Source organism: Pezoporus flaviventris, unplaced genomic scaffold (assembly GCF_033815535.1).
Source record: "Pezoporus flaviventris isolate CSIRO_AGI_PZ_B2104156 unplaced genomic scaffold, CSIRO_AGI_Pfla_v1 ptg000066l, whole genome shotgun sequence".
Lineage (NCBI taxonomy): Eukaryota > Metazoa > Chordata > Aves > Psittaciformes > Psittacidae > Pezoporus > Pezoporus flaviventris.
Window position 1 is genome coordinate 1,775,764 of NW_026892614.1, and position 12,211 is coordinate 1,787,974.

At 42.3% G+C, this 12,211-nt stretch overlaps 1 protein-coding gene across 1 annotated transcript in view; it reads right to left on the minus strand.

Moving 5' to 3' along the window:
• Positions 1-12,211, minus strand: part of GLP1R (glucagon like peptide 1 receptor) — an 86,461-nt gene that overhangs the window by 6,944 nt on the left and 67,306 nt on the right. Inside the window, exons 8-10 of the mRNA XM_061470926.1 lie at positions 8,333-8,393; positions 4,061-4,130; positions 3,267-3,355 (exon numbers count right to left, since the gene is read on the minus strand). Of these exons, the coding sequence (XP_061326910.1) occupies positions 3,267-3,355; positions 4,061-4,130; positions 8,333-8,393 (220 nt within the window). The remainder of the gene's footprint in view (positions 1-3,266; positions 3,356-4,060; positions 4,131-8,332; positions 8,394-12,211) is intronic.

The following is a 12,211-nucleotide window of genomic DNA, read 5'->3' on the forward strand; positions in this document are numbered from 1 at the left end:
ACTTGAGATGTCTTCTTGTGTATCCTTTTCCCAATTTGTAAGCAGGAAAGATGACCAAAACCTACCTTATTGATGGCCTGAAAGATAAAATCTATTAATAATTGGAATATTAAAAAAAAATTTGTAGCAAAGGGAGGAGTACTTGCTGTTCCTTCGCACCTCTGTGGTGTGTTAAATCTTTAGAACACTGTAACAAACCGTAACTGCAGAACACTTTGTAAAAGCAGTTAAACTGTCTTAAAGTGAGTGATAACTCCATGATTTAAATGGCAAGTTCAAAGACACAGCTAGGAAAGGAAAAATGACAAACCAACCTGAAATAAAACATTTCTCACTTGAGAGAGCAATACTAAGGGATACAACCCCAGGAAAACATTCATGAGAATGGTCCTTAACTCTCTTTTGATAGACATACATGCTAGCCACCCAACAGGATAATGAAAGCATCCCTGGGTCTTCCATTAAGTTGCTTTCTCCTCAGTCAGTGCCCATTCTGTACTGCTGTATGGGGTTACTACATACCAGGTGTAAGACTCAGACTGATCAGCCTGGGAGAAGAGATGTGCGATTTTGAGCACTCCTCTGGGTGGTGTGAGTCAAGGTCCCTATTCACAGCCTCAGGCTTTGGTGCAAGAGAGGTGGGGGCACTGCTGGCTTCTGGTGTCTTTATAGCCAACTGCCCACTCTCACTGCTGCCACAGTGCCTCCTCTTGTTCCATCCACTGGCTTGCCAATGTCTTTGATACACAAGGACTAAAGGATAGTGAATCAAAGCAACTATTGAAATTCAACAGTTTACATGCACAGGTAAGCAGAAATGCAGATCTATAGCGGAGCTAGACAAATCACTGCATTTGGGATAGTAAACTTGCTTAAATGAGCAGCTTACCAGCAACTCCTGCGATAGAGGCTCTGCTCCACCACCACCTGCCTGAGATAGAGGTAGAAGCAGAAGCCTGCTGCTGAATTGGTTCTGGAAACACCTCCAGAACTGCCAGTGAGTTGTGCAGGTGCACAGCAATCCCCTGGTTTATTTAATGCATGCCATTTACTCTAGATGGGATACTTGGAGAACTCTGCCTTAAACAGGAAACCATGCAAAGTCTATGAAAAGACTTCCTAGATAATTAAGACCTCCCTAAAGAAAATATTTTCCCTGAACAAGGCAAGAAGTTTCTTCACAATTCTTTCCTTCTATAGGGAAAAGCCACTTGCTACCATACTGAACAGTGAGCACTCTGTCAAATGAATGGGCAACAGGAAAGAGGTGAAGGAAAGACTAGCCTGAGAGCAGAACTTGTTTCTCCTTTCTATACATAAACGTATCTTAGCTTAGCTTAGTGTCTTTCTAGGGCACCTAGACTTGTCCTTGCTTAAAATAACACATTCGAGCATTGCAGTTCAGTCTTCTCTCCACCAAAACTCTTTTCCAGTGTTTTTGAGCATAAAAAGAGGAGGGGAAGGGGAATTCTGATACAGCAATCTCTGACTACTGGTCTTGTTATTGTCAGAAGCTTACCAATGACTTTCTCCAAAGCTTCTGGCTATAACCACCATCTTCTGGACAGACCACCAAGACTATACTCTTCATCAGTGAAGGCTTTGTGCTTGGTAAATCCTTTCTAATAAAGATTTTTGAACATGCAACATGAAGAAATCAATGAACACACACCTCTGAGAAATGGCTCACCTTCATTAGACCTTCCTGCTGCCTGCAGAAGTCAAGAAGGCACAGAAGAAAGCCCTCCCTGTACATTTACAGTCAGACTTGTAAATGGTTTCAGGCCATCAGAACTGGAAAATCCCCCCCTTCCACCACTGCAAATTTTACCCTGGCATATAAATATCACATAGTAAAAAATCCGCCAAAGAACAGGCATGAAAGCAGTGCCCTTTACTCTGTTTTAAGGTCTAAAGTGCATTAGAATTTCCAAAATTTCACGAGGTAAAGAAGGTAGGTAACATACAAAGGCAACTCTATTCTCTGATAAGAATGTACTAAAATACACGCATGTCCAGCTTAGAAGACTGCAGCATTGAAATACCCAACTTTAAGTCAACCAGCAGTAAAGTCCAGCAACCACAGCATGTAGCTCCAAACTGGTTAATTCAATAGCTAACTAGTTATTTCTATATTATTTTTGAGACTGCAATACAAAAGTGTTCTGAAAGATTCAGAAATGAGGGATGTGACCATGAATCTCAGCAAGGTGATTAAAAACCAGGAAGGATACAGATTAACATGGTGAAGCCTACAAAATAAAAATTGATCATTTCTCTGATAACCTTGATATCTCTCTTGAAACATTCTATGCATTCAAGATTGAAAGTTTGTCCCAGTAACAACTGGCAAGAAGAACAAAGAGTAACGCTCAAAATTACCCAGCCTGCTCTTCACTGAAGAGAAAGCCTCAATTTCTATAAAACAGTAATAATAATATAACACTCATATTAATTTTTTCAAATTAGAATAGGATAGAATAGTTTGTTTCATTTGGAAGGGACCAACAACAATCATCTAGTCCAACTGTCTGAGTAATTCAAGGCTGACAAAAAGTTAAAGCACGTTATCAAGAGTATTGTCCATATGCCTCTTTAAATATTGACAGGCCTGGGGCACTGATCCAGTCTTGAGGAAGACTGTTCCAGTGTTTGACCACCTTCTTGGTAAAAGAATGCTTCAAAATGTCCAGTTTAAACTTCCTGACAGAACTTTGAGGCATTCCCACAGTGCCTATCACTGAATACCTGTGAGAAGAGATTAGCACCTTCCTCTCCACTTGCCCTCCTCAGGAAGCTGTAGAGGACAATGAGATCTCCTTTCAGCCTCATTTTTTCTGAACTAGGTAATTCCAAAGACCTCAGCCACTCCCACAGGACATTCCTGCCAGCCCTTTCACAAGCTTTGTTGCCCTTCTCTGAACACATCCAAGGACATTCGCATCCACTATTTGCATATACTACAAGTATTAGGAAAAAAAAATCTGCTTAATAAGTATTCACCCAGTATTATGGAAGATTGTAAAGTGACAAACTTGGCAACAAGCCTTCTGTTTAGAACACCTGCCCTGGCTTCACCAGCACGCTTTCCTGGGGACTGACTGTCCAAGCAGCCATACAAATGTGTGACATGACACCTGCACACCACTCGAGAGCTGTGATCTTTAACCACTTCTGTCAATTCACTCCTTTCATGTACCTCTTTGTCTACCATTTGTCTTCCATTTTGATGGGCACAAAAAAATGTCAGACAATATTTGACATACCTGCATTTTATGTCAGTTTTGCACATCAAATTAGCTTGTAGTTTGGAGATGATGATGCATATCACTCTGATAAAAATCAGGAAATTTACCTGGAAAAATGAAAGAAGGATTTATATTAACATCAAGAAACATGTTCAAAAAAGCTGTTTTGTGGATGCATGTGTAGGTCCCTGTGTATCCTACTATGCTGCAGCTGCAGAATTTGCCACAGAACTCAACTCCTTGCCAAGGTATTATGCTCTGAAGATACCCTCTGCGAATGCACAAGTCACCTTTGAAAACATAGGCAGTTCACTAAACAAAGCAGGGGATCTCACCTATATCTCTGGGGAGTGAGATACAGTAAAGGTGTCTCTGTCCCATTTGCCTTGTCTGGAGGTCTGAGACTGACACAGTATTGTGGCTGCAGAGTATGGCATTTCTCCATAATGCCACAATTTGTTGCTCTTCTGTAGCCCAGTACCTGGAATGTTATCTTCTTCCTCCCTGAATTACCTGCCATAGCTTCCTGTACATGAGGAAGTTAACTGGATTGCTGCATCATGCTGTTTTGTTATCATGTGCTGCCACTACAACATGTGTTGTGGCCAAATTAAAGAAACAAAATGCTAGTTGAGAATTCCAGTGACAGAAACCAGTTTGGTTTCATAAAATCACATTTCTGAATTAAAATGTGAATATCCTCAGAGGTTATTATGAGCCTTTGGACATGCACAACAGCCATGTACACATCTGCTCTTTGTGCTCTTTTCTCATGGAAATCTGCCAGCTTGATGCATGTGCTCCATACTCACCCCAATGGCGATGAGAATGGGCAGCCTGATGATCAACCAGTAATTCATGTTATAGTTTCTGGTCCAGCACCTAGGAAGGTGTCAAAAAAAAAGGAGACAGGAAGAAGAAGTTTCAGAACATTGCTAAAATCTCCCACTTTTCATTCTGTCACAGCAAGGCAGATGGAGAACAATACTGAGGACTAGATACCAGGGAAGCGCATCATGCTGACATGGAAACAGATGCAGTTGCTTCTAAGAAGCAGTGAATGCTTTGTATTACTGAAGCTATCATAATCCAGCTGGATACTAGTCATGAGCCTTTCTTGTCCACTAATGGCTATGAATTATCATTCATTAATTGTGAAGATTTACTCCATTAAAATCAAGGTTAGATTTGTCATGTGGCTGAAAGGAACCCGAAATGGGGGGAACCTGTTTGAGACAGACCTTTCCTGCGTGGTTCCTATTCTCCTCTTTCAGCATTATCATTTACTACTTTTCAGTCTCCACTGCCAAGACATCTTATTTAACTGTTTGTTATTACATTATCCCATACCTACCATCACTTCTCTTATATCAATACTTAAATCAGTCATCTATTTTATTTGCCCTTATTTTCAAAAAGGACCTACTAATTTCACCCAGGAGAAAGCAATTAAGGCAGCATACTCCAGTTCCTTCACAGTGTATCTACAGGTTTCAGGCCCAAATGGAGTTTTAAATGTTATAAGCAAGTAAAATCAAAGATAGGAACAATAGTTCCCAACTTTTGTTGGCCAGCTGAGCCCTCTGCCAAGTAACTAACATGCTGCATGCTTCATTATCCCTGTAAGTCTCATTTCAGCTTTTTAGATTCTTGCATTGTTGAGCAATATTGGAGAACAATCACAAGAAAAGTAATGCCTCAAAGACACAGCTTGGGATCACTGGTTCAAAGTGAACTTTACACTGGGGGGTTTATACATCTAGTTCTTTAAGGTCCCTCCTTGGCCACAGCCTGCCCCCCTGACTGTACGATGGGTCTAGGTGTTGGGGCAGTGTTCACACACCATTTCACTTGCTGCTGCAGCGACAATATTCTTAATATTTTTATGAAATAACTTTGTTAGCTTCTTGCCATATTGGTCAGTATTACTCAAAAAGCTAGCATCTTACATCAGTAAAGCTAGCAAGTTTCTGAGCTACAGTCTATAAAACATAAAACTATGCAACAGCACTACAGAAAACGTAAGTTCCTTCACAAAACAAGTTTTTCTTCATCTCCAAATCTCATCTTCCAAAACATAAATATGCTCAATTTTCCTTTAGGTTTCTTAACAGGACTATGAAACTTCAGCTTGGGTGATATTTGTGGAGAGCAAACCTTCCGCAGCCTTATAATGGGACAGTCAACTTGAAAGAAACTAGCAAACCAGGCCACACATGGTAGGGATCCATGTGCTCACATCCTAGAGAGGAAAGCGAAGCAACTTGGCAATGGCAATTCCATATTCCCTGGCAGACACTTCAAGCCTGAGAAGGGCTCAGGATTTCATTTTTCCTTTTAATTTCAGTTTAATGCATGTAACAAACATATTATTGCAAACAGTAGCTCCACAAGTTCAATTGTATTTTAAATACTGGAGAAAAAGGTGTACATACTGTGTACAGTCAGCATACCTGAACTGGAATCTGAGTAACAGAAGAACTTCTTAAGTGGTACACGTGACTGGGAGCCAGCTTCATGGAGCCTTTTAATTAATTTTATTTGAACCCCTCAAGACAGGCAGGATAATAGGCATGGCTGGAAGTGAAGTTCTAATTTTCTCACTAGCTGCAGTGGAAGCAGAGGCAATTTTAACATTTCCTGATAATGATGGAGGCTGAGAAATGATTCTTTACATTAACTCTGCTACATTTCTGTGTGTATTAATTTGCTTCCTGTGGCACAGAGCAGTTTTAGCTTTTATATTTACATAAATAAATGCAATAAAAATGCCATTACAGCCCAATTAAAGTGTCATGGCTATGAAAGTGTCCAGAAAATGAAACTGATAGATCTGTACATGATTTCTTGTCCATTTGTGCTTTCTGGGATTGATACACTGATAAATCTATCAACATCTATTGTGTTTGGGATCTAGCCCTGCAGTTTGCTCAGCACTACTCAAAAGATGCTTGGCAACTAATAGCCTCAGAGCTGTGAATGGAAAATTGGTCCAGTGAAATAAATGCTACTGGGAAGTTTCTGCCTTTGCTTACCAACCTGGTATTCTTTTTCTAAAAATGAAACCACTGAATTTTTACCTTGAAAAGTTACAGCTGAATGGCTCATTTTTTCTAAAAAGACTGTAGGCTCTCTTGCTCCCATAATTAAATGCAGATAGAAATAAAGATGTGTAAGTATCAGCTCTTTAGGCACAGCTCAATAACTAAGAAGCACAGCTTGTCTTTCATTTTACCTTTAATGGAGACAAAGTTTTTTTCAACAGCTTACTTTTTAACACACCAACTGCTTTCTAAAGGAGTTTACACTTGCACATACACATAAGGAAAGAAGGAGCCAGCCTGCTAATGAGTCTTGCAGGCTTCAGTCCTTCATTCAAATGGCTGCGTTCACAGGACTGCCTCAGATTCCCAGCCCTGACCACATTTACTTCCAGTTATTTCTCATAGCCAGGGAAGCAGGTAACTCACAAATGAAATTTACAGCCTGCTGCACGTCCCTGGTGACAGCGCTATAGCAAACAGCATGAAAGATATCCCTGGCTGCTCAAGCAAATGCCTGCCCAAGGCACAGAAATCTTGCCTTTCAGAGAAGCTGCTGCATGTGGTTGTTTATTGCTGTATTTTACAAATATTTATACAAGATTTAGAAAATTCAATAAGGTGCAAAATTGCCCCTTTTAAGGTCCGCTGAAGGCAGTGAGTGACAGTTTGCCTTAATAGAAAACATAAATCAGATCTGAGCACCGCATAATGTAGGAGGCTCAGCATGAGTGCCTTGAATACATTTTCTACATCAGTGGGAAGACCATGGAACACTGCCTGTTCAGAGGCTGCATGTTCTCTATACCTATTCTGATAGTTTCAACAAAACTTGCACTACATGAGTAGGGCCACAATCTTGCTATAGAGTATTATCAAGTCAACCTTGAAAAGGAAAATCAGAAAATCCTACCATTGCTTAAGCAAGGAAAGGCAGTTTTGACTTAACGGGTTCAGCATTATGAAAGGCACTGAAAAAAACCAAACAGTTCTTAATACAAACAACAGAAAACAATCTGGAGCTGGCTCTGAATTTTCACATTGCAGCATGTCTCCCACAGTGATTGCATTGAGAGAGGAAGGGAAAAAGGACCCACCCCACACCTTACCCAAAAAAAAAACAAAATAAAAACAATCCTCTACAAAAGTGCTGGCTGGGTTATTTGGAAACTGATTAAGAGGAAGACCCAATAAGTAGTACATTTAAAATAAAAAGGAAGTAGCATAAAGTTATTTATTTCATTACAAAGAAAGTTACCCAAATATTTCCGGGCAGTCACAATCACTGAGAAGAGGAAACTACTCTCCTTCCTTTTGGGTTTTTTTTGGTTGTTGTTTTGGGTTTTTTGTTTGGTTTGTTTTTTTTTTTTTTGGTTGGTTGGTTATTTGGGGTTTTTGCTTGTTTTTTAAACTGCAACAAACTACAATGCTATTTGGTATATAAAGCATTTACAAAGGCAAACTTTCAGATTAGCCAGTATGGATGACAAGTATTTTGTGTTTTGCAGCAGTCATGTGTGTGGTATAGTTGACTTGAGCAAGATTAACTTAAGCAGACAGAGAATGTGCCTTTATTTTAAGAAGATCTAAATAATGGAAGCTTCAACAAGAACAAGCAATCATATCTCTGCTGCTAGGCATAAGCTAACCACTATAAATCACAGGCAGAATCCTGTGGGAGGTTTTTGCCTTCCTCTGAAGCATAACTGTAAAGGCTACTGCCAAAGGCACAGTATGAGAAGTGGTCTTGGTTGGGTACAATGACTTCTACTGTTGATACTGTAACTACAGAAAAACAAAACATACCTTTCCTTGACCTGCAAAAGGATAGATTCATTCAGACATGCAGAAAATTCTGATCAGAAACAAACATATGCTCCTTTCTGAAATGTTATGCAAGACCTTCAGACAAAACAGAAGCAATTATGTGAGGTTTCAGCACACTGCCAAAGCAAACCACACCAAACAGAAAGCGAACAACGACCTGCTGATGCACACATACAGCACAAATGAGACATCTAGAAAAATCAGAACTAAACCAACCCCTCATCTTCATAAAGGTACTTGACAGTTCCCCAGAGGATAACAAACAGCATTGGCACACCTGGGAAAAGAGGAGACAAGGTTGACACTGCCATTAAGAGACAGGTAAAAGCACAGAGGAGGACAACCCCTCTCTACCCCCCACAATAATGAGCAACAGGGCAGGGTTGCAGCTCCTACCCGTTGATGGCCGTCAATGGTGGGAGGAGTAATCTAACCTGCAAGTAACTAATGCACGTAACTCATTTGGCCTGGACCCCCACCTAACTCCTAACAGGCATGAAAAATAACTGAGACAATCACCCTCATACTCAGCATATACCAGATTTTCTGTTTCACAGGGAGGCCAAGGAAACAGAATTTCTGGAAGCTCTGCTAGCCTCTATATTCATGCTAGAGAGGAGTGTGGTGTGCTCCCAAACCCAAATCTTTACATCCACATCCCTGCTTGTGGTTAAGCACTAAGCTCAGGCCATTTCTTGGGATTGGGGCTGGAACACACTCAGGCCCGTGTACCCCTGACGGCAAAGGGGAGTGTGGGCACACGACACATAGCATGTGTGTTCAGGCCTCCCCTGCAGAGAAGTCCCAAGTTTGGGCTGCAGTACTGGCATGGACTTGAGTGGCTGCAGCAAAGACAGCAGATGCATTTGGTCTTGAGAAAAGACTTGGTCCTAATGCTTTTCTGACAGTGCATGTGCTACAGTTGGTCAGTTTATCTGGGGTGTAAAGGGGAGAAAAGCCAAATAAGCTGGCAGTCATTACTTGCTTTGCCATGTCAAAGGCTCTCTCTCAAAATAATTTCTTTCATTTATGAAATGCCTAGGTCTTGAGAAATAAGTTTAAAGTGCATCTACCAACCAATACTCTATGTAGGGAATGCCAAAAAAGCCCACAGGTAAGGACAGCAGGTTGAGACTCAACAAGCACAATGACGAATTTCTCTCTAAGGATGGATCAAGATGGTCTAATTCCTCCATGTACCTCCTTGGATAGTGCCTGATGCTATATGTACATCGGATAGGAAGGGCAAAATTTAATGTGCTTTGGTTTTGCATTCTTAAGTACCAGTATGGCAAGGAACCATATGAACATCAGTGTGTAGCAGTAAGCACAGCACAGGGCAAATACACACTTCCTGACAGCAGAAGCCAGAGGGAAACTGCTGATCTCCTGCCGTCTGAAGATCTACAAGAAGTAGCTGTAGTGGAAAAACCTTCTCTTCTGTACTGTATTCTTTCTCTACTATCAGAGCAACTAAATACTACAGACATGAAAGATAAAGTATTCTCCTTAATCAGAGAAAAAGATAAAAAAGAAAAAAAAAAAGGAAAATACGCACATCAAGAGAAAAATACCAATAATTTGAATAATAGTAAAGATAATGAATTGAGTAGAGATTATTGGTGCAAGTGGTTGAATGTTTTACATAGATGTACCTGATACTGACAATACACAATGTTTTGGGAGCAAAATTACTGAAAACTCCATGTTTCTTTGATAGTGACATAAGAGATTAAAACCAGGCTCATTGTGAATCACTTACAAACACAAATGAGCCTTTGTTTCACAGAAGCTAATTATAGTTTGAATTATTCCTTTCTTGACTTTGCTGAGAATTAAGACATATTAATATAAAACTTAAAGGGTAAGACATGAATGCCGAGAGCACAAAGGCTGTAAGTCACTGGAGGAAACTTATACAGCAAGTGATAACGATAACAATTTGTGGTTATCTTCATCTTCTGGATATATCAGATATATCTCCATATTTAATCAAACTTGACATTTGAATTGAAAATCTATTATTAACATTATATTTCACAAGAGCCTAGATAGAGAGAGGCTGGTGTTATTGAATCGCATCAGCCTCCCGTTATGCAAATGTTATACAAATTAATAGGCACCATGTACAAGGTGACTTGTTCAACACCCTCTACCCACTCCTACATGTGATGCAGGCCCTTGGTGCCCTGGTATTGTATCACTGTCAGTCACATTATTTTCCATGCTAGCCATACACATTTTAATCTGAGACACCAAGACTTAACAGTTCAATACATACTTAAAAGTTTTGAACATCAGTGCAAATTCTACAGGGACACCATCTGAGAGCTACCAAATTCACAAAGCCTTGTCCTAAGAAATGCGTGTCTCTGAAAACTGCATGGGACACTCTCTCATCAGATAAGGATACATCAAATTTTCCAAAGCCCTAGTCAAGATCTAAAGAGAAGACTGCCCCAAGAACATCCCCTATTCCACCTCAAGTCTGTAGAAGTCATTCACAGCGTCAGTAGAGAACCTCTGCAGCATCTCTGCAATACCTGCAGTTTGCAAAGATCACCGAGGCCCTCCACAGATTAGTTTACAATCTCACTACCTGATTAACCTGCTTTAACTGGCACAAATGCAAATATTATTCTGGTTACTTCACTCAGTCAAGAGAAATTTGGTCAGCTTGAGCAGGCAGAGAAAGTGTCCTGGGTTCAGCAGTAGCAGTCATGTTTCTCCTCCTTGGTAGCTGGTGCAGTGCAGTGTTTTGACTTTCGGCTCGGGAACAGAGCTGATAGTGATGTTTTGGTTTGGCCAAGGACTTTGTGAGCCTCATGCTCTGCCAGGGAGGAGGGGAAGCCGGGAGGAAGCAGAGAAAGGACACCTGACCCAAACTGACCAAAGAGGTATTCCATACCACAGCACATCATGCCCAGGATGTAACTGGGAGTTAGCCGGAAGGGCTGGGGGACTGCAGGGTTGGAGGAGGTATCGGTCGGTGCTTGGTCGGGCCTGGGGGGCGAGTTATTGGTCAGCTGGTGCTGAGGTGTTGTATTCTCTTCCCTTGTTATTTCCTTTATCATTATTATTACTGGTGGTAGCAGTAGTGATTTGTGTTATACCTTAGTTACTAAACTGTTCTTATCTCAACCCGTGGGAGTTGCATTCTTTTTTGATTCTCCTCTCTGTCCCTCCGGGAGCAGGGGGAGGGAAAGAAAGTGGGGGAAGTGAGCGAACGAATTACCTGACTGGGTTTAAACCACGACAGTTCTTTTTGGCGCCCAACGTGGGGCACGAAGGGTTGAGATAACGACAGATCTGACTGGATTAATAGTCACTCGTCACAATGCTGATTTATTGGCTCTCAGAGTTGTTCTCGTTGATCTCACAGCTTCAGAATGTTGTAACTTACGTAGAGCCGGTATTCGCTGTGTTAGTGTTTATCAAGTGTGGGGCCTGGGCTAAGGTTCTTGTCTCACTGTGCTTTATGGCAATGGCTTGTAATACGGGGGGGCTCCAGCAGCAGGGCGGGACGGACGTGGCCGTGGACTTGTACCTGGCCGTCCGGCTGCTCTTCACCGTCCTGGCCCTCACCCTGCTCTCCATCTTCGTGAGGCTGCGGGGAGCTGAGGGGGAGCGGTCCCGGGAGCCGGCGGCTGCTGAAGCGGCCCGGGAGAGCGGCCCCGGGGACCAAGCGGCGGCGTGAGCGGGGCCGGAGGCCGCGAGGGGACGGCTGCCGGTGGAGGAGGTCGGGGCGGTCGAGGAGCAGAAGGAAGCGGCTGCCAAGCAGCGGGATAAGGCGGCGGAGGAGCCGAGCCCCGCGGAGGAGCCCAGCCCCGCGACGGCCGAGAGCATTCCCCGGAAGCCGCCCGCCGAGCCGCAGGAGGATGCAGGAGACCACGCAGCATTTCCCAGCAAGGCAGAGGAGGAAGAGCTGGACTCAGGAAAAGAGAAGCCGGTGGTGGGAGAGCCGGCAAGCCCAGCAGCTACACCAGCCCCAGTGACAAGCACAGCAGCATCAACTGAGAGTTCTGAAGGTTTTGAATGGCCTTTGGGTATCCTTGGGACCTGCCTGCTGATTGTGATGGGGATCAGCATGTTGGC